Source organism: Vigna unguiculata, chromosome 9 (genome assembly GCF_004118075.2).
Source record: "Vigna unguiculata cultivar IT97K-499-35 chromosome 9, ASM411807v1, whole genome shotgun sequence".
Lineage (NCBI taxonomy): Eukaryota > Viridiplantae > Streptophyta > Magnoliopsida > Fabales > Fabaceae > Vigna > Vigna unguiculata.
The window spans coordinates 33,157,672-33,180,517 of record NC_040287.1 but is presented as its reverse complement, the minus strand read 5'-3'; the positions used below and the strand labels follow the sequence as shown (position 1 = coordinate 33,180,517).

Here is a 22,846-nt window from a genome sequence, read left to right as displayed (position 1 = left end):
ATTATAAACTAATTTTATCGTGAAACTTTATTAAATCTTTCTTACGTGAGCGGAGACGTATATATCTTGTATATGGAGTTATATATATATCTAGTATATGAAGTTAAATATTCATGAATCCGAATAAAACAATAAACCTAATAAATAATAAAATTTTGTTACGATAGATTTTAATCCATAACTTTAATACTATATTAAGATTTAAATTTTAAATTAATATTTTGTAAGACAAAATTTACACCTACACAATCTTTAATCGATTTTGAACTTTTAAAGTCATGTTTTTTTAAATATTCTAATTAAAATCAATATTTTGTAAGACAAAATTTACATCTCCACGATCTTTAATCGATTTTAAACTTTTAAAGTCATGTTTTTTTAAATATTCTAATTTGTTAACATATGACTAAGTCATTTTTTATTAATATAATGTCATTGAACTCTTATTACAACCTGCGCTACTGAATTGAAGTGTTTTTTCTTTTACTAACAATTAAGAACGATTTCCCCTTATGAATGAAAATCTAAATCACAATATTCAAATAAAAATCCAAGAGTTTTAATAAAATTTATAATATAAATATCCTGAACTTTGAAAATATATAAGGTTACATTTTAAAATTTCACTTTTTAGTATGATGAAAACAAACTCTAACTTCCATTATCTATTTTCCAATATTTTTTTTCATTTATAATTATCTTCACACTTTTCATTCATTTCAAAATAAAAATTAGGTTAATTTTTTAAAACGAAAGAAAAAGACCAATAAAAAAAATAAGTCTTTCACTTTCTCTCCTACTGAAATTTGCCGTTGATGAAAGGAAGATCGGGCCTTTCTCTATTTCATTTAACATGATTCTTTGATATACTTAGAAAACATTTATTTGGAAATTGATAAATAACACTTTAAAATATAAAAATTATTAAAAATATGATGATGATGATATAATAAGATCGGAGAAAACATTGTACTATCGTGTTATTTAATACTAAGTGAAGTATTGAATCCTGTACGTACGTCCTCACTTATCCTGTTTCTGCAACTCTCTTCTCATTGGTTATCTGTATTCTCTCCCAAATCCTGTAGATCCAACTTTCCTTTTCCTTCTTCACTCCCAATCCCATTCTTCAAGCTTCACCAAAAATCTCTAATATCATTCAACCAATCTAAAGTTGAAGGCGCCAAAATCTTCAATCGATCGTTCTAGGCGTTCTATACTGCAATCAATGGCTTCTTCAATCCCTAATGCGCCATCCGCGGTCAATTGCCCGAGCTATGTCGGTCTCCGAGCGCCGCAGAGGACCTTCAACTTTTGCGTTCCACAACCTGCCACCAAGTCGTTCCCTCCGCGCCTTTTCGTCGTGAGAGCGAGCGATTCCGATTTCGAAGCCGCCGTTGTCGCTGGAAAGGTTCCATCGGCGCCTCCTGTGCCGCCTAAACCAGCGTCTCCGGTTGGAACTCCGGTGGTCCCTTCACTTGTGAGTCTATTCATTGTTTTTTGCATTACTGCCACTTACTACGCATTGCTTCGCAATGATTTGATTGGTTTGGATTGTTGGATTTTGTATTAGCCACTTCATCGGCGTCCTCGTCGGAACCGGAAGTCGCCTGCGCTTCGGTCCGCTTTTCAGGAAACGAGTATTTCGCCGGCGAATTTTGTGTATCCGCTCTTCATTCACGAAGGTTGGTCTATTTACACGCGGTGATTTTTTTTTTTTTTATAACGTAGGACTTATTACTTGTAAGTTATAAGCATTTTGAGTAAACACTGTTCTAGTTTGATTTCATTGCTTACTGTCATTTGTACTAAAAATACTGTAAAGGAACCAAGTTTTATAGGATCAGAGACTAAAGTGAGAATTTTAAGAAGTCAAAGATCGATGATATTGCAAAAGCTTATTTATTTATTTTTCGTTTTTCACTATCATTTTTTTTTGCTAAAAAAAATACTATTTTTCATTTGTAGATATTGGGTTGAAATATAGACTACTATTCTCTTGATTATTTGATGTTGGATAATGAGGACATTTAAGTTTGAATTTGCAGGCGAGGAAGATACTCCAATCGGAGCTATGCCTGGATGCTACAGGCTTGGGTGGAGGCATGGACTTGTAGAAGAGGTTTTATCTGCTACTGTTTATGTGTCTCTTACTATCATGCATTAGTGCATCACTTAAATGAATCCCTTGTTTGCCTCAAATCTTTTGTTTCATTTTTACGTTCTTCAATTTTAGTGCCGAAAGTGAGTGGAATTTTAGAAATGTAGTACAGTGAATTACAAGTTAACAAAATCAAACCATTAACAAATACTAGTGAATGTGATATTGGAGATGTCTTTCTACTTTTGTTCTAGAACCGGACTGGCTAGTCGAAGCAGAAAACTGGTGAACCAGTCCGTTAACCGGTTCAAATAAACCGCAAAAGCAGCCTGCAGAGAAACCCGGTTAAAGGACCCAGAAAACCGGTAAAAAATAGTTACGTGTTGTTTTAAAAATTTGTCAAAAAAGTAAAAATCAACCTAAAATATTTGTTATTATTTTATTCTATGTCTAAACTTATTATTAATAAATATTGATGTCTATTACTGAAATTTCAATTTAAGTATGCTAACTTATTTCATATGAAGTTCTATATACATTTTAAAGGTTAAGAACCTATAAACTTGTCTTTTATTTTACTTATGAGATTATGTTTTTTTAACATTATTTTACATATTATTTAACTACTATAATAATTTTATTAATACTAGTCGATTTTCATTCAAATATGGTTGAACCGCTGAGCCAATGTCTTAACTGGTTCAATGACCGGTCTGGTTTTAAAGATATAATTGTCTACTTCTGTGAGATGAGCATATTTAATTGGAGATTTCTTAGACTTTCTTTTGCACAATATTGTTCGAGTAAGTCTCAGAATTTTTCCTTTTGCTTTAATGTCGATTCTATGATAATCAAGATAAAAATATGCTTTTGTACTTTACTACTTCTACAATTAAGAACTATAGGTCAACCCATTAAGAGCGATCTAGAGGTAAATGGTCTGTCTTTGAACTTGATTAAAGACAAGTTTACAGCTCTGGTTGATCAATGTAGCCAACCCACCTCGTAGGAAAAGACTTTGTTGTTGTCGTTGTATATATTTTATAGATCTGCACCTGTGAGTCCACATTTTTTTTATTATTTATATTATTTTAATTAAAACCATGTTGGATAAGCAATATAGATTGCAGATTTGCATGGAAGAGGAAGAAAAAAGGTGTAACTGTATTGTAGAGTAATGATGTATGTGGTTATTTTAAGCAGATAGATATAGTTCATCTCTACTATTTCTTCTTTATTGTTTGTATACTTTACAGAATAATAGTTTTGAGGTTCAAAATATTGAAATTTTAAACTATACTTAACGGCAAAATAGGAATATCAAAATGTATATACAAGATGGGGTATCTCCATTATATATTGTTATAGATGTTATAGATTATAACTAAGGAGTAGAGACACACATGAAACGATTTTCTTGTCTATATTCCTAAACTATGTGGGTGATGTCATTTGGACAATATCTTGTATAACTTACTAAAGTTTAATAATTTTCAGTGGGCATTTTGTTCTTCAGGTTGCAAAAGCACGGGATGTTGGTGTTAATAGTATTGTGCTCTTCCCCAAAATTCCAGATGCTTTGAAGGTTCTATTCTCTCTCCTATAAACTATAGGTTTTCAGTCAGATAACTGTAGCACAATCTAATATAACATCTTTCACCCTTTAGTCTCCCACAGGAGATGAAGCATACAATGAAAATGGTTTAGTGCCTCGGACAATACGTTTGCTCAAGGATAAGTACCCAGACCTTGTGAGTGAACACTATTTCCATAGTTTGAAGATATTATATTTTTGTGGTTCATATAGGAAGTTAAGCCAATGACCTTTCTCATTCAATCTTTCTTCAGATTATTTATACAGACGTTGCATTAGATCCCTATTCATCAGATGGGCATGATGGCATAGTTAGAGAAGATGGTATGCTATCAAATTTGTCTTTTATACTCAGTTGGAAACCTCTTGAGAAAAATGCAGAAAGTATAGGTTTTTTAGTTGGTTCTTGTTATATTTGAGTCAATGTTGTTATTTCCGACACCATATGGACCTAAAAACATGGAGCATATGTGTCATACGGAGGTAAAAGTTTGGTTTGGAGGTAAAAGTTAAAGAGAGAAAAATGTAGGTCATGGGTTTGAGGTCTTCTTGCTAATAACCAAAACTAACATTAATAACTAACATTTCTCGATAAAAATAATGTCATACTGAACATGATTTCCTGACTTAATTCATGAGAATTCTGTGAATTTCAGACATGGATGCTAAATAAGAATCTTCTTCGGAGATGATCTTGCTTTATGATGTGGTCCAAAAAAGTTATTGAATTGCTCCCAATAATATTCTTGCACTTATTCCTCATGCTTCAGACCAAGCAAGATTTTGTAAGGATATTGGATCATGGATTGCTCCAAATGCCTAACTATAGCAAACATAAACAATGTCCAAGTTATGTTCTTAGCGCTAGACTTCACCCATTTAAACCTTGACAGATCCCTCCATTGCCTTCTTGACTGCCTGTATCCTCTCCCTAATTAATCCTCTTCTACTGAAAATACTTCTCATCCTTGTTAACCTAGTTTTAAGCATCTACACTGGCAAACATAAGAATGTCTATTGTCTCCAGCATTTGTCTCTTGGTCAACTTGCTTGTCTGCCTAAGGCCCACTTTTAAGTCTTCCCTTTTCCGACTCCTGGTGATGCATTTCTCCGAAGTCCCAACCATACCTTCATTGGAGAACTAGCAAGAAGGGTTCAATTTTTTTCATTCTCGCTTCTTGTAGCTCACCGCAAGATTCTAAAATGCTTCAAAGTTTCTAAACTTCTCTCCCAAGTAATCTCTTTATTTCATTCTTGTCCAAAACGTGTACTGCTCCCTGGATCTTTTATTACTTTTGATAGAAACCTGGTTTCTTATTACAAGAATAAGGTAAATCTCCTCTAATTATAGCGCTGCAGAACTTTGAGGGTCTGCAGCTCCTCATACCCAAAGGCCCCAATTCTCTCATTAAGTACAAGATGATCTTTTTTCTTATCTCTACGATTGATACCCTTCACCGACTGTAAATAACTAACTAATGAGTTATCTATGTTTTGTTTTTGTCTCCTTCTGGATTAGCAGATAATAAGGAACACAAGAAGAGAATAGGTTCTACCTTGGTATTTGAATCACAATCATATGGGTACCAAATAAGTTTTATAGTAGGATGTCTACCTACTTAGAAGTTGACCTTAATGTATTTTTAGACGACAAATGAAATTATTTGGAATTGAAATGTGAATAGAATTAGGAATGGAGTTGTTTGGAATGGTAAGTATGTGCTATGAAGATATACATCATATAAAGCTAGGATAATTCAACATGGAAAGTTATTCAAAATACAAGGTAAGAAAATGAGCATTAATTCATTTCATTCTGCAGTGAATGGTTATTTCTGATTCTGTGGAATCAAGAGTCTTAATTTTTTTCCCACACTACCCATGAAAAAGACTGGAATTGAGTCGGTATTCTCCCCTTTGCTGTGTACTGACCTGTACTTTTAATTTAGTACTTGTTGAATATGTCTCGTCTCTTTTTCTTTTATTCCAATATTTTTCAAAAAGAAAAATATTCTTTCCTTATAAATAATAGACATCGATCTAATGTGTAGTCCGTAGCTCTATTTGTCAACTTTAGTTGGGAAAAGAGTAGGACCTAATCTGAATGAGTTTTAAAGAAGTGGTCCTTCTTCATTAATTAATTATATATCCTTGATATCCTGTAGGAGTTATTATGAATGACGAAACAGTTCATCAGCTATGTAAACAAGCTGTAGCCCAGGTAATGGACTGTGTCTTCTATTGACTTTTGCAACACGAAGCTCAATTTTTCACTTCCAAATAAGTCTAATTTGTTTCATTTATGGATGTGATTTTTGATTCATGTAAATAATGGGTTCAACATGGCGGTGTCTCAACTCCGATTTCCTTGTTACATTTCTCTATTACATCACTAACATTATGTTTGTCTCGTTTTTTTTAATTTACTAAAAGGCCCAAGCTGGAGCAGATGTTGTCAGTCCTAGTGATATGATGGATGGTCGGGTAGGAGCATTGCGTGCAGCTCTTGATGCTGAAGGCTTTCAGCATGTTTCTATAATGTCCTATACAGCAAAGTAATTTTTACTTGCCATTTCTTTTTCATATCCCATTTTCTGTTTATACAAGCTTTCACTGAAAATTACTGAAGGCTTAGTCAGCTATGCAGATGTATACATGCATCCAAAATTAGAAATAACTCCAAAGATAATTTGAAAATTAAAACCCAAAAATAACTAAAAATGTAGTATTATATTTCATTGATCCGTTATAACTTAGAAGAATGAGTTTATGGAGAATCTAGAGTTGATATCTATTGTTTAGCATTATATTAAAGATCCTAAATGTGGGGAATATTGATTCAATTTTTCATGTGAAACAGTTCCATTTTGCACAAGTTGGTTTCTTTCTCATCCAACTTATAAGCAATTTTATCATCCTTACTGCCATTGTTACGACCGTCCAAATCATTTAGATTTGCATCTTCTTGCTGCCATAAGCTATCTCACTACTTTTGCTAATTGTTACTGAGTTTATTCATTGACAAACAGTTATATAAGAATATAAATTTTACTTTAAAAGATGGATCGGCGAAGGTCGTCATTGGCTTCATCCATGTCCTTTTTGTGTCTGGTACATAATTTGGTCCAAAACAATGCCATTTATCTATTGCCAACAGGTATGCAAGTTCTTTCTACGGTCCATTTAGAGAGGCACTAGACTCCAATCCCCGGTTCGGAGACAAGAAAACGTATGTATCATCTTGAAGTTGAACTTACCATTCTATGAAATCGATAACACATTGCTGATTCTTGGTTTGTTTATAAATATGTGCTGGCGGAACAAAAGTTATCAGATGAACCCAGCTAATTACAGAGAAGCTCTGACTGAGATGCGGGAGGATGAATCTGAAGGAGCTGACATTCTCTTGGTTGGTTCACTTTTCTTGTGTGCGCTTGGGCGCAATTTATGCTAACTTTTACCTGCACTATTCTTACAAACATGAACAAATGGATTTGCAGGTAAAGCCTGGTCTTCCTTACTTGGATATCGTAAGGCTGCTCAGGGATAATTCTCCTTTGCCAATTGCAGCATACCAGGTTCTTTTCTTTGCCCATTCTAGCACTAAGCAAACTATTTCTGATTAAAAGATAAACGGAAACCTCTGCATACTTTTATGTGAATAAAAAGATGTAGTTCTGAATAGTTTTAAAACAAGTTTGCATGTTTTATCATCTTCACCACCCTTTTTTTCTTATATTTCTTAATTCATGAAATAGGTTTCTGGTGAATACGCAATGATAAAGGCTGCTGGTGCTCTCAAAATGATAGACGAAGAAAAAGTTATGATGGAGTCACTGATGTGCCTCCGAAGGGCTGGTGCCGATATCATCCTCACATATTCTGCTCTGCAAGCTGCCAGAAGTTTGTGTGGAGAGAAGAGGTGAGAGATTCTCTGATTATGTTGAAGGCTGAAGAGATTTCCTAATACCAGCATGTTAAGCTGGAATTTTGTCAGTTGTAAATTGTTTTAAGAATGACTTTGGGGTTATGTGTATAGAGAGACTCATTCGTAATAAAATATTATGGTGTAGTTTTACTTATATATTTAATAACCTAATAGGAAAAGACATGGCCCTGTTTTTGGCGTTATTGTAACGTATGAATGCAACTTTGCACTCGCCTACTCAATATTTCGTATTGCAATTTGTAGTAAAAATTGAGTGATAACAAGAACAAGATGGTTTTTAAGACGTGGACGAACATTTGTTTATAGAAAGTGAAAGCTTGACTTGTAAGTTTTTACTGGGTAATGATATAAGATATGGTTAAAAATGACCGGATGTAGATTGAGAATAGTATAAATGTGGTAAATTTCAAGGAGAATTGTCACATTGTTTGATGAATGTATTGAGTGGAAGTCTTTATTCTAAAGTCATATTAATTTTATTAAACTCGTGAACTCGTACGGAGAATGAAGTCATACTAATTTTACTAAATTTGTGAACTCGTGTAGAGAATGAAAATTGGATGTATAGGATTGAAGAAGATTCTTATGCTAAGATTTATATGAAAAAGCACATTTCTGATTTGTATGGAGTAATGAAGTCAGTTTATTAGGAGGATGCCGAAATTGTGAGACAGCGTTTTTTAAAGCTGTCAAAAACTCTACATATTTTATCTCTTGCAAAGATCATTTTGGAATAATCTGTAATGATATTTATCATTATGAATAAACTTTTTAGAACAATGAAAGTTATTTTAAATTTCTCTTTTGAAATTATTCTGAAACGTTCTTTTAGAAATGACTTGTAATGTTTTTTTAGAAAACAAAAGCTTTCGAGAAATAAAGGTTCCGTTCCATGCATCCTTTTCTTCTTAAGTTCCCAGATAAGCACATTCAGAAAGATGACTTGTGTCAAAGGGTGGTACGTAAATAGTTTTACTCAAATTTATTATCTGAAAAGAATTATGAAATAGTTACCTTTGTCTTGGTGACATTAAATATAAATTTACTGAACTCGCCAAATCTACAATTTAGTCTTTTAGTTAAATGGCGTTTAAATATAAGTTTCTTCAATAATTTGTATTGACATTAAAGACTAGGGAAAACGTTCAAATGTAAAAATTACTAAAGTGAAACATTATATAAAGGTAGAAAGAAACTAGAGTAAGGGTTATATAAACTTAAACTAAAGAGACAAACACTTACATTATATGAGGAACTAAACTGAGAATTTACTCCTGTAAGAACATGAGGAGAAAGGGTGCGAATTTTGTACGAAGTTGAGAGAATAAGATCTGATGTGAGAAGAAGATTAGGCACGTTGAATGAGGTACCTCTCTGCAATAGTGGCATGAGTAGCAGCACCTATTGGTAGAACGTCTTCATCAATCATGAAATAGGGAGAGTGACCCGTATGAGTAGACCCCAATGTTTCATTCCTTATCCCAATGTAGAAGAAAGCTGAGGGAACCACCTCGGAGTAGAAGGAGAAATCTTCAGCACCCATCATAGGTGGAACTACCCTGAAATTCTTCTGACCCAGCAAATCAATGGATACCTTCTTCACATGCTCATACATTCTCTCATCGTTTACTGTTGGAGGATAAATGGTGTATTCCTTTTCAAAGAAATCAACCTCTGCCCAGCATCTGTACACACTCGCCTGTTCAACAATCACCTGTTTTCCAAAACAACATTCATCATCTATTTTTAATTCTCTCTTTTCACTCACACTCATAGACTTTTCATCTAACCTGTTCTATTCGTTCAAGTAACTGGTAAAAACTTGTGTTAGAGAAGGCTCTGAAAGTCCCACCGAGAACCACTGTGTCTGGTATCATGTCAAGATTGTCGCCTCCATTGAACGAAGTTACAGAGACAACCTGCAGTTGTAGTTAGTTAGGAAGGTAAGCAAAAAGACACAAGTGTGTAAGAATAGCTTCCAGAGAGATATAACACTAATGAGATTTGAATCCAATCACATAAGATATTGACATCACTCTCAATACAAAACCTTAAGTCAATGAATTTATGGGTCTTCATTCTTATATAATGTTTCACTTTCTCATTTTTATCCAATCTAAAATTTAAACTCACACTTAGAATCCTAACAAAATGAGGATTGAAAAATAAAAGAAGAAAAAGATTGAATGATGCAATACCTGAGAATCCAGTGGGTTTGATTCGCGGGAGACAATGCCCTGTAAGCTGATAACAGAAGCTGAAGCAGCCAAAACAGGATCAACACCAAAACCCTTTTTGCCAGTAATGACGGCTCTGAAAAATCCACAACCAGCGAGGAGGGGCCCGGGCCTTGACCCAATTATTCCGGTTGGATGTTCATGGGATACATGAGCTGCAAATATCGCTTCCACGTCCTCCAAAGCACCTTCTTGCATCATTCGTTTTGCTCCATTACCAGCTTCTTCAGCTGGCTGGAATATCAAAATCACAGTTCCCTGTCATCGACACAACAACACTTCAGTTGCTCATACTAAATATATGCTTCATAAGACCACATGTTTCCCTTAATCGCATAACTATTCAAATCGTTGGAAGTCTCCGATCGACTAGAAATAAGACAATTTCATAATATATAAGTGATGTACAAATCTCATCTTATATACTGGTTTTGTATGGCAGAGTTAGATTTAAAAATCCACTTCTAACATAATATCAAAATCATTGTTTAAAATCTATCCTAACGAGATTTCATAGTACATAAATAAAGTACAAATCTCAATTTACAAGTCGGTAATAAAGATAATTTGGTGGTTAAAAGAAAAAAAAGAGATGAAATTCGATCCCGCCGCTAATTTAGAGCAACAAAATTGGTTTGATTCTCTTTAGAACAAAGTTAAAAGGGAGATGGAGAGAGATAGCAGATTTAACTCCCCTTAAAAAAACTAACTGCTTTAAATAAAAAACTCGACGAAAATATACTAAATACTGTAGAAAAATACGATGGTTGTGTTTTTCGTTAGATTTTGTTATATAACAATTTGTGAATGATTGTGAGTGAGATAATACTGAGAAGAAGATTGATTCGACAATGTGGTTGCATTTAATAAGTAGGATATTGCTTTTAGGTGACACGAAAATAAAGATTGGGAACCACATCACATCTTTGCCTTCTAAATTCAACGGTCCCATCATCTCACACTTCACTTCCTACTCTTCCCCACCAACCCGACACCCACTCCCATCATTTTAATTACATCTTTAGTTTTCATGCTTTCTTCGATTCACAACTGAATTATAAAAAAATATTTGATTTAACTGAGAAAATAATCTTGAATAAAAAGTACATTGTAGCAAATCAACTCAAATTTTCAATCCTAAGCCTCAACTGAAAGTAAATAACTACCTAACCTAAAACATTTGTGTTGAAACAAAATGTAGAAAAGGCGTAGTAGTATAATAGGATGGTCCCTACTTCTTCCTACACCTAGGCTCTGAGTTCCTAGTTATAGGATAGCCTCCCCTGCTAACCTAAAGTTGATGGTGAATTATCCTAAGTTTAGAGGTCTCGTCAGTGACCATGTTTTCACTGAAAGGGTAATTTTTTAGGTCAAATGTCCTTGCACTGTCTTTGCTTCCTATATAAGTACTTTTGCAGAGGAAAGGAAATTTGGATCTGAAGTGATTTCACGGGTTTGGATTCGTAGTTCATTGTGAGAAATGAGAGGACAAAAACGAGAAGTTCACATCACATCCCTAAGAAGAGTCGGAGTCCTGTAGTACGTTATCCACAATATCAGAAGTCATTGTTGTCTTCTTCTTCTTAGATATTTAAATCAATATTTTCAATTTCAACTTCCCTGTAAATTATTTTTTTTATGATTTTTCAAAATCAACAGAAAAAGTTGTATGGTAGAGATACTGAATAATGTGGTCAGGTTCATAAACGGCAAAGCAGACTTTATTTTTAAGGACCACTTCTTACACTGCTTTCAGAGCAGCTCCTTTAATAGCAATGCAGCAGTGATGGGGTAATAATTTCTTTGCCTGCTCATTTTTAAATACTAAACTTATGTTTCTTTACGATCAAAGGAATATTTCTTACATTGTTTATTTTACAAGGAGGTTATTTAAAATAAATTTTATGATGATTATATTTTAATTTATTTTTACGTTTTATTATTTTAAAAAGAGGAACAAACAGCAAAAGATATGACATATTATTTTTCTTATGTTTATTTTCTGTTTCAACAAATTTGTATAAGAAAAACGAAAAAAGATATTGAGTTGGTTAGATATAAAGTATTTATTTAATACATATTATAAATAAAATAAAAAATTTAAACATATCTTTTCTCTTCAATGAAATTGGTTTGACAACAATATTTGAATAGAGTAGAATACAGATGCATTTCAAAAAGTAAATCTAAACCCGATTTTGTTCATTAAAAATCTCGCTTATACAATTTAACTCGATTATTTCTGAAAAAAGAATTGTTGTAGTGCACATTAACAATAGGGAGAAAATTGGCCTGGAGAGGATTACCAAATTCATTCGCCATTTCCATTTCTTTCATTTTTCTTAGAAAAAGCAATCTCATATATAAGAAGTATATTTTGTTAGAAGTACTAAACTAAAATATGACCAATTTAAGTTATACAAAGGAATGTTAAGTTCTATGAGATTGAGTTAGATAACTTTTTAACATGATATCCTACAAAAATTATTAATTGTTGGATATATAAGTAGATGCAAAAGCAAACCTTATCTTTCTAAATCCGTGGAATTGAATTAAACTTAAAAAACACTTCTTAACATATTACAAATTAAATTAAACATTAAAGTCAAAATCTTTAAAGAAAAAAAAAAGATTTAAAGGATGGAATCAAGAGCACTGAGGCAAATAAGCTTAATTATATAATTTAACTAGTATTCCACACTATTTATTTATGAATGAGGAAATATTAGGAAGTAGAGTAGCAAGCACGTTAAAAGGAATCTGAACTTCCTAACTATAGACAAAAACGAAAAAAATCATAATCTAACCCATTTAACTCGCTATCAAAGCAGGCACGCAAAAACTAATAACAGAAAAAAAAGTTATTGAAATTAAGTTACACGGTAAAGCTAGTTTTCTATGCGTGTATCGTTATATATAAGGAAATATGCCTAGTTTTTGTTGTATGTTGGAAATACATGTGAAAACAAAGACGAAATTAGATAAATAGGTGTTGTGAAAAATGTAAAAATATTAATAATTTAAAAAAAATAAAATCTACAAATATTTTTCTCTCATGACAGAGTAGTGTTATAATCTGAAAGGGGAAGTTAAAAAAATGGCGTAGACAACTGTTGGTTTTGAATAGATTCTGAGAGAGGCTCAAATTTATGACTCAACAGAAGACACCCGCATTTAGTTGTCAAACCTGGCCAGACAACCCACCTTGTCTCAGATTCTTAAAATTCATAGATATCAAAAGTAAAAAAAATAAAAATGTTGGTTAGATTCTAAAATCAAAACTATTCTTTTCTTTCTCGTGATATGGTTAAGCAGCCCTCTTAAAAATGTCAACGCGTCTCATAAGTGGAAAAATAAAAACATACATACGGAGAGTTGTTTATACTGTAATTGTTACGGTTCAATAATAATATTGAATTATATTATCATCTAATAATAAAGTTATTGCATAATAAATTTATCAATTATTATAATAACTAATTAAAAATTATAACTAAAATAGTTTCTGATTATGTGACAATATGAAAATCTACAAAAGCCTATTCACCCCCACAAAGCATAAGATAACTAAAATGGTGTAAGAAAATAGTAATTATAGTCAACTCTGTACTTAAAAAATGGGACAAACTGCAAAAGCTAAGTCAAATTCTGAAAGAAATATATGAGCCAATCAAAATAGATCTACTTGGCTAAGTTAATCTGGAACCTCGAGATAGAATCAAACTAATTTAATAAGTTGGGTAACTAGATTTATAGATAATATATTTATTAAGTTATTACTATTCATTCAATACTACATATTATTTAAATGGACAAATGATACCATCCCTCTCATCTTTACTCTCCCTCTCCTTCTTTACTTTCTGACATGATTTAATGTAGATTATTTATGAATGTATAATTATTTTTATTTTAAATAATTAATAATTCACATTGAATTATCTTAGAAAGTAAAATATTAGAGTAAAAATTTGGAAGTCGTAGTATAATTTTTTTTATTTAAATTTTATACAAATATTGTAAGACTTGATGTTCAGTAGAGATGACTGACAAGGTGTAAAATTTAAAGTTGTGTTTACTGGGAGATTTATTATTTCATATATAATACATAAATCTTGTAAATATTATTTTCATGAACGGTAATTTAAAATATTTTGGAATTATAGAGGTTTATATGTATGTTAAATTTTGTGAAACGTCCAGGGTATTTTTAAGGCACGAAATAGAAAAGATGAGGGTGTTTTTTTCCTTAAATATACAAGTTAAAATGGTCCACCATTTGAATCTTTAAGATGAAGTTTTTCCAGTGTCTGTCCTTGTGGGAGCCATTAACTGATAGCGGAAATATATCTTAACCCACACGGAGTAAAAAGATCGTGTCTTCCACAGGAAAGTGCAATGGAATTGTTAGAGGCAAAGGAAGTGTAATGGACCACATCTAGGCCCAAGTGTCGTCCCAAATAAAGTTATGCCATTATAAACACCATGGGATGTCAATCCTCTCTCCCTTTTTTTTATACTCCCATTTATTAATGTAGAAAATGGAAAACATATATATAATGTGTGAAAGTAACTTCTATTCCTTACGGTAAATCAACAAGAACCACAGTGAAAAACTTCTAATTGGACAATAGAATATAAATCATACGAGGAGTTATAATATTAATTTGATGATAAAAAAAATTGAGAAAAATTGTTTGATTCAACTCTTTTCACTTATTGATATTTGAAAAATATAAAAATTGGTTTGAAAGTTTTGAAGAAAGAGAAAAAAATTGTGGTTCAACTTTTTCTTCTCAAAAATAATTATTTAATTATAAATAAATAATAGCATTGTATGAGGTGAAGTTTGTGTTAATTATGTCTGATTGTGGGTGAGTAAAATGATCGAGGAAGTGTCGAAAATAATTGTAAGAAATGGTGGAATACTATGATGATTAGAAGTAAGAGATAAGGAAAGAACAAACCTTTAATAGATGCTCTCGAGTTTTCAAGATCTTGGCAGCGCCAAGAAGCATGGCGACGTGTGCGTCGTGCCCACAAGCATGCATTTTGCCGGCAACTTTAGACCTGTGCTCCCACTCCACAGCTTCCTACAACGAATCCCGATTAGAGATGAGATGGAATTTTGTTTTATCACAAATTCCGATTTTATTAGTCACTTTAAACATAGTTTGGCAAATATATTTTTGTAAAGTTAAGCGTTTTTTTAAACTTCCGGATGCATAAAAAATATATCTATAGTCAACGCTAGTAAAGTAGGGTAAAAGTAGTTAAAAAAAAACACATCCCTCTATATTTTCGGTACAAATGCTACGATAAAACTTCAAGGTGCAATAAATTAATACATGTAATAAAATCTATCTATAATACAATACATGTCTTACATTTTTTATTTTCAAATATAACAAAGAGAAAAAACAAATTCTTTTTTTTTAAGTACATCGTCTAATATATTCTTCCATAATTTTTATACCAGGTCAGACATAAAAATTCTAACAATCATAAAGTATATCTGCTTTTATTATTGTCAGACATATAGTACCAAACACTTATGACAAATAAGATATATCGAAAGTTTTTATTATTAATATGTATCTCAGATAAAAACAAATCAAATATTAATATATATCATATAAAGACAAATCAAAGATCTCGCCACGTATTTTGTGTCGACGTAATAAAAGAATAATAGTAACATTTTTGTCGTAATAAAATATTTTAAAATAAATTTTCTTCTCATTATTAAAAATGTGTTACAAATTTATCTAAAAAAACATTTTCTCAATTTTTCTAAAAATTATAAAAATAAAAAATAATAGCAAGGATAAACATGAACCTTGAAGACAACAAAGAAAGGACTATAAAGTCCAATAAGAGTGTAACTTTGAATCTAATATTATTTTATTGTGTATGTTATATTATATTTTATTAGTCTTTTTTTTTTTCAATTGGTTTTGATTTTAGGTTTAAGAAGAGAAAAAGAAAATTGGAGAATAAAAGTAGTGGATGGTGGAAGGAAGAGAAGGAGAAGAAGGAGACCTGAATGGGAAGTGCGTCCATGTCAGCTCTGATAGCAACAAAAGGAGGACCACCAGTGCCGATCCAGGCTCGAATACCGGTCTTAGCGAGGGGATACCGATAACTAACTTCCATCAGATCCAACTCCTCTCTCACCAAACGACTCGTCTCGATTTCCTCAAACGCCAACTCAGGATTTGCGTGGATCTTCCGCCGAATACCTCTCAGCCACTCTACCGTCTCCGAGTGCCGCGCTACACTCAGCACCGCCTCCGAACAAGCCTCGCTCCACACCTCGCACTCGGCCGCCGCCGGTGGCGCGCCGCGCCGTGTGCTGTTCTCGGACACCGCCTTCTGGCATCTCCGGTCGGGAAACAGCACGCGGTCGTAGGCGGCGGAGGGAGTAGGCTCGGCGACAGAAACCGCCGCGGAGACTGCGAGGAGGATTGATAGGAGCAGGATGGAGTAACGGAATTTCATACTCTGTTTTTTTGTTTAGTGGAAACAGAGTGGAGAGAGCGAAGAACAGAGGAGGGGCGTAAAATAGAAGGGGAGAATGGGATGAGAGAGAAGAAAGATGAGAATTTGAACACGTGGTGATAAAGAAAAGTATAAAAAAATGGAGGTGACAGAATTTTGTTTATCTTTAGTGTTTTTGGTCCTCTGACAGCAGTTGAAGAATTGTAGCACGTGGGAAGACAGACACGGATGTATTTACTTCTACTTAATGCATTGATTGGAATACATTTGTCACACCAAGCAACCGGTCAATTTTTTTAATTCACTCAATTATTCAGAATTAGCAAATGAGATTGTCGGAGAGAATAATGAATACACTAATACAGATCAAATTAACTTTTTTTTTTAAGAAGTATCTTTTATGTATCTCTCGTATGAATGAAGATATTTTAAGTTTTAATTAATGACTTTAAATCCTCATCAATCCTCATCAAATATTGATAATGGATTAAAATTGATGTTTTTTTTACTTAACATGGCTTTCTTATAACTAATTGATTTAATTTAATTTGCAGTTTAACGATTTTGAAGTAAGTCAAATTGAAATAAATCAAAATTTATTATTTAAATATTATTGTATTGTAAATTCTTTCATTTTTTTATAGAAAATGTGTGTAATCAAGAGAATTTAACCAAATTCGTATAAATATTAATAAATATGAAGATTGACCGACACAATATTTTAATAAATATGCAAAATAAAATATTGTTGGAAATAAATAATACAGAATGAGTAATTTCTTAATTGTATTTTGAATTTCAAGAAATATTATATATTAAAATTTATTAAGAGATGTAAATTCTAATAATTATGTGTATTTATGTGATAATATATAAATATGTTTAATTAATACTTTGATTTTACTATTTATGAGATTTATTTAAGTGATCTTTTTCTTTTTTTTTCTTTTTTTAATTTGGTTCCTACATTTAGTTAAAAATATTTAATGTGATCTCATTTTAAAAAATCTGAAAAATAAATCAATAAATCATATTGAATAAATATCACAGCTATTATGACTAAAATACTAATCAAGCTTATATAAATATAACATGATATTCTTGCATTTTAAAAAATTTTCTTTGTTATAAAAATATAGAGCGCGCCCTCGCTTGTATATTTATATATTTTTTTAGTTTAATTAATAATTAAAAAAGGAAGAAAATGTGTGTAAAAGTAAGTATGTTTAACATAACATTGACAACAGCAAATCTTTTAATATAACAGAACAAAGAACTAAAATTATTTCTCATAAAATCACGTTAAATATAAGACCAAATAAATGTATTAATAAACAACTATACAGTAAAATTCTGAAAACAATTCAGACTAACTTAAACAAAAATATTATATTATCTTATTTTTATTCAAATTGAACTCAATATAATTTATGTCTTATTGCTGTATATTTTTAATTAAAAACCAAACAAAGATTTAAAAACTCCCAAACGTACAGAACTACAAATCTGGTGAAACATCATAGTAACGGCTACTAATATTTATTTCTTTGATGTCAACAAAAAATCTAAATGCATAAAAATTAAAAAGGTGAGATAATCGACGTGCAGATACTAAAACAAAATCAAAAATCTTACCGCATATGGAGTTTGTAATTAGTATATTTTTTCTATCATTTTATCATTCATGTATACCATTTTCCTTTTAAATCTTGAGATAACTTTTTTAATCGTAATGGTTTTTTAAATTAAAATCTTGATAATTAAGATTTAGGTTTTTGATAAATTTAAATATATTTAAATCTGTTATGTTTAATTCATTCTCTATCAAATTTTTGTGATCCACTTCCTACTTAAAATTTATATATGTTTTAATTAAGTGTCAGTCATTTAATTTTTCTATTAAATGTTTAATATGATTGTTATTTTCTTTCGCCACCTTTTTAGTCGTTGCGTTTTATATTTTAACTTTGTAATATTATAATTTGATTATTATGTCATAATTTTCAACGATTACAATTCATTCCTTATTTAATAATTCAACATCAATAAATTATTATTTTTATCTATAATATTTTTAATGAAAAAAATTCCAATCATCTCTAATCAACACAAAATTGATAAATAAGTTTTCATAAAGGTTAAAGGTCTTCAACAATGTCGTCACGTGAGTCAATCACGAGAAGAACTATGTGTAAATAATGTGATTATCTTTATTATTCAAAACATTGTTGCATTTCCTACCTTACGATGTTGGAAACCCTGTGAAGGAATTGAATCGAAGTTTCACGTTAGGTAGGTACACACTACAAAACACGAGAGTGTGGATCAAACCAAAAAAGTTGGTTTCATGAAAATAAAAGCATTTGAAACTGTGATATAAATATGAGGGTGAAAGGAAAAAGTATAATGATAGCATTATCCTCATCGATGAGGTGTGCTAGAGAGGAACAATTTGTATTAACCAAAGGTATGGTTTCATAATTGCGGTTGGAGTCCAATTATAAATAATACAAATTTTGCAACATTTTCATATAGTCAAGTATTCCTTCACTAAACTTGTTGTAGGAGATGATGATGAGTTTGAGTGAAGCTTTTGATGAAAAGTTCACCAAAATATCACTAAAGAAGATGTTGTCGAAAAAATTTAAGAAACTTAAGGAGACGAAGAGGTGGTAGAAAATTTTCCAAATGAAGATATTGCAGACTAGGTTGACGAATTATTAATAAAGGTTAGACAAAAGGGATAAATAGTAGTTATTGAGATTGATGATGAAAATTCTGATATGAGAGATTAATATAAAATTATAAAAGTATAAAATGATAAAATAACATATATATATATATATATATATATAATGTCCACTCATCCTTTTAACATAAAAATTAAATGACAAGGACTCAATTGAAAAATATAATAAAAAATTATTATCTAATAACCCACAAAAATTTAATATAGAATCAATTGAATATACTTAAAACTTAATTAAGCTTATATTTATCTATGTGTGTCCAAATGGTGCTTGCACCTCCCTCTATATGCTCATATAATAATACACTCATAGAAAGTCATCACACAAACAATATATACAAAGCTAAGTTATTGAAAATAAATTTATAACATAACATAATAATATAAAAGGAAGAATTTCATTAGAAATCCACAAAAATATCAAATTAAATTAAAAACAACATACAAAAACAATATAAATCAAACATGAATTTATATGTCAAAAAATATTCAACAAAAAGAATATCAATTAATAACATCCGAAAAACTCATATCAAACATGCTCTATTAGAGACTAAAATTTGATCCAATTCAAAATTCATAATTATGAACGAACCAAATAATACAAGATCGAAGATAAATTTATTACAATTCATTTCACATATCTACCCATGTTACAATATCTTTATTTACATAAATTATAAAATCGGGAATTATTTTAAGAAAAACAAAAAGTGAATTCCATGTTTATACTTGTAAAACTTAGAAACATTATATAAAAAAATGATATCACTTTAATTTAAAATAGAGTTATTTTAATCTAGATAGGAAGGAAGTATACCATTCATTAAATTAATCTTTAAAACACGTGAATAATACGCGCTATATGAATAATTGATTGTAATAAAAATATCCAATTTTGGTATTGATATTTACTCATTATTTGGCTAAATTCATACTATTATTACTATGAAATATACTCCTTCAAGTCATGATGATGAAGTTGACACAAGAGGAAAAGCAAAAAATTAAGATCTATCTCGATCTGGTTTAAAATTGTAGCGTATGGAAAATGTTTATCAACACAACTATGAAAACTTGTACTCAATGCCTCCTTTAGTTAAAATTTAATGCATCTTCCATTAACAAAACTTCTCAATTTAATCACATGAAACCTGACATTACGTGTTTATGAATTATCAATTTTTGTTATTTACTTGTTTAATCTATTTTAAAATGTTCCATAAATATGAATAGTTTAAAGTAATTAATTATTCTTCCGTACACGATTTCTGAAACTGTGTTATCACCACATTTTAACAATTATTAAAAATTATTCTTTTAGCAAGATTTGGTATATTTATTAAATGAGACATTAAATTATAATTAAAAATATTAATTTTAATCTTTTATAGATTATTTTATTTTAATAATTTTTTCTCACTTGACTTTAGGACCATTTCTCTCACATGAAAAAAGTAAATTCTACGCAAGTATTAATTGTGATTTTCTTTTTCTTAGTAATACAATAATAATCTTCAAGTTATTTAGCTTCATACATAAATATTACTAATCATGTTCATTTTGATCACTAAAGATGTGTAATATTCTCCTTACACATTTCTTATTTTCATTTATAGTTTGTTAATAAAAAATAAATATGTGTGACTTAATTTTCATTCAAAGATCATATTATTATATTATATCAATAAAGCGACAAATTTTTTTTCTAATAAATTTTATGAAAGATTAAGAATGAATTATGTACAAATAAAGTTTACTTTTATAAAATATTTTTAACATTCAAACAAAGAGATGAAAGAGATGTAACAAGGAGATGAAAGAGATGTTAAATATATAATATACGAATGATATTCATAAGGTATTTAAATATTAATAAAACGACTAACAATATTGATTATGAAGAGACTTTGATCGAATGATTTAGTACGAATTAATCTAAAAATGTATGTTAGTGTATTTTCAGACAAATAATATATTCATGAGTTTATTGTGTTAGCAAAAAAATAATTAATATAATTTTTATTTTGAAATAATTATTAATTTATTTGATTTTTTAAGTTGATTAAAAATCATTTTTCATGGACCCATGAAAAGGAAAAAAAATGAAAATAAGAAAAGAGAGATAGGAAATGAAAAAAAAAATAGTATAAAAATTACAATTGATATTCTTTAATTATAACTTCCTCCATACTTATTATTATAGTATAGTTTTTTTTTATTTCTTGCAAAATATGCTCTAAGGACTAACTTTTCAAAGCATAATAAAACTTAATATTTTCAACAATTTAATAGAAATAATCCACAGTGAAAATTCTAATATACTTGGAAAATAATGTTCTTAATAATTTTTCATTCATTGAATTATTTAAAATGAACATGATCCGTTAAACTCAATAGTCTCAAATCGTTTAGAATTTGAGGTTAAGTGTAGTTTAAATATTTCTTCCTTTTTCACCATCTGATGCATCTTTTAAAAACAAAATTGTGACGGAATTCTAGTTTCAAAAATAAACGATGCCTCGTAAATGTAATGATACCTATATAAGTCACTCATACTTTTTAATGATGATAAATCCTAGTAAGAAAGAAAAACTATTATAAAAGGACCATGAAGATAGTATTTTTGTGGGTCTTGTTAACTTGTGTTTGTAATTAATAAACATTGAATTTTATAAAAAGTCAAAGTTAACTATGATATTAAATAATTGCTGAATTTATTGATTATTAATATAGTTTTATTTTATTTAGAGGAAAAAATTGTACATAAATATTACAGAACTATAATTAATAATTTATTTGTTACATACATAAAATAATAATAAAATAATTATATTTTAATATTATTAAAAATAAAAAAAAACAATTAAACGTAAAAAAACTTAAATTAACATCAAATAAAATATTATTTGTTGTTTTAACAAAACGAATAAAAGATGAGTATTAAAAAACAAATAATATTTTAGTTTTTGTTAATTAATTTTTTTATATATTTAATTGTATTTTAACTTTAGTAATATTAAAATGTAATTATTTTATTATTTAGTTATTTTTAATGTTTTTCATAAAATAAATTATAGATTACAAATATATAATATTTATGAATATTTTTGTCCATTAAATAAAATAAAAATATACATAATTACTAAAATCATAATTTATTTAATAGGCTTAATTACTCGGAACATATCTAGTTTGATTCCAAAATTTCAAAATGGTATTCACTCTTAAGTTTGTTTCAATTTAGTACCTAAATTTGAAATTGTGCATCAATGTAGTACACTCCGTTAATTTTTCGCAAACGCCGTTAATAGCGTGCCATGTGTCAGCCTCTGGTTTTTTTTTGTTTTTTTTTAAATTTTGTTAATTTAAAAAAAAAAATGTTGCCACGTGTCAAATCCTTGGTGTGACACGTGGCATTGTCAATGACATGTGACAAGGTACTGTCACGTGTTAAGGTACATGTCAAGTGTCATTGTCTTGATTTCAACTTAGTCCTCATATATTTTATTTGTTTCAATTTAGTACCCATATATGTTTATTTGTTTCAATTTAGTCCCAACTCTATTTGTTTCAATTTTGTCTGAATATTTTTTTTACAAAATAGAGAAATATTGTGTCTCCCTTAAGACCAAATTTATTATTTATATAAATGTTATATTTATATTTGTTATTAAAAATGACTTATAAAATTAAGTATTGAAATTCATATTAA

General features: G+C 30.0%; 2 protein-coding genes across 2 annotated transcripts; one reads left to right on the top strand and one right to left on the bottom strand.

Moving 5' to 3' along the window:
* The first annotated feature begins 1,004 nt into the window (after positions 1 to 1,004).
* Positions 1,005 to 7,865, top strand: LOC114163353 (delta-aminolevulinic acid dehydratase, chloroplastic). The gene is made up of 12 exons (XM_028047616.1): positions 1,005 to 1,480; positions 1,574 to 1,685; positions 2,049 to 2,122; positions 3,618 to 3,686; positions 3,769 to 3,852; positions 3,950 to 4,019; positions 5,861 to 5,916; positions 6,129 to 6,250; positions 6,853 to 6,924; positions 7,023 to 7,104; positions 7,196 to 7,273; positions 7,454 to 7,865. The coding sequence occupies exons 1-12, from the start codon at positions 1,229 to 1,231 to the stop codon at positions 7,619 to 7,621; spliced, it is 1,239 nt and encodes a 412-aa protein (XP_027903417.1). The 5' UTR covers positions 1,005 to 1,228; the 3' UTR covers positions 7,622 to 7,865.
* Positions 7,866 to 8,733: 868 nt separating this feature from the next.
* LOC114164273 (IAA-amino acid hydrolase ILR1-like 6) lies at positions 8,734 to 16,575 on the bottom strand. Its single transcript, XM_028048879.1, has 5 exons — positions 15,924 to 16,575; positions 14,849 to 14,974; positions 9,843 to 10,139; positions 9,435 to 9,563; positions 8,734 to 9,358 (listed from the first exon to the last, which is right to left on the bottom strand). The coding sequence occupies exons 1-5, from the start codon at positions 16,380 to 16,382 to the stop codon at positions 8,993 to 8,995; spliced, it is 1,377 nt and encodes a 458-aa protein (XP_027904680.1). The 5' UTR covers positions 16,383 to 16,575; the 3' UTR covers positions 8,734 to 8,992.
* Between the last annotated feature and the right edge of the window lie 6,271 nt (positions 16,576 to 22,846).

Coding starts and splice junctions, on each gene's coding strand:
- LOC114163353 (XM_028047616.1), top strand. CDS start 1,229: ATGGCTTCTTCAATCCCTAATGCGCCATCCGCGGTCAATTGCCCGAGC. Junction 2,123..3,617: donor GGCATGGACTTGTAGAAGAG/GTTTTATCTGCT, acceptor TTTGTTCTTCAG/GTTGCAAAAGCACGGGATGT. Junction 5,917..6,128: donor GTAAACAAGCTGTAGCCCAG/GTAATGGACTGT, acceptor ATTTACTAAAAG/GCCCAAGCTGGAGCAGATGT.
- LOC114164273 (XM_028048879.1), bottom strand. CDS start 16,382: ATGAAATTCCGTTACTCCATCCTGCTCCTATCAATCCTCCTCGCAGTC. Junction 14,975..15,923: donor TGGACGCACTTCCCATTCAG/GTCTCCTTCTTC, acceptor GATTCGTTGTAG/GAAGCTGTGGAGTGGGAGCA. Junction 10,140..14,848: donor CTCGAGAGCATCTATTAAAG/GTTTGTTCTTTC, acceptor TGTCGATGACAG/GGAACTGTGATTTTGATATT.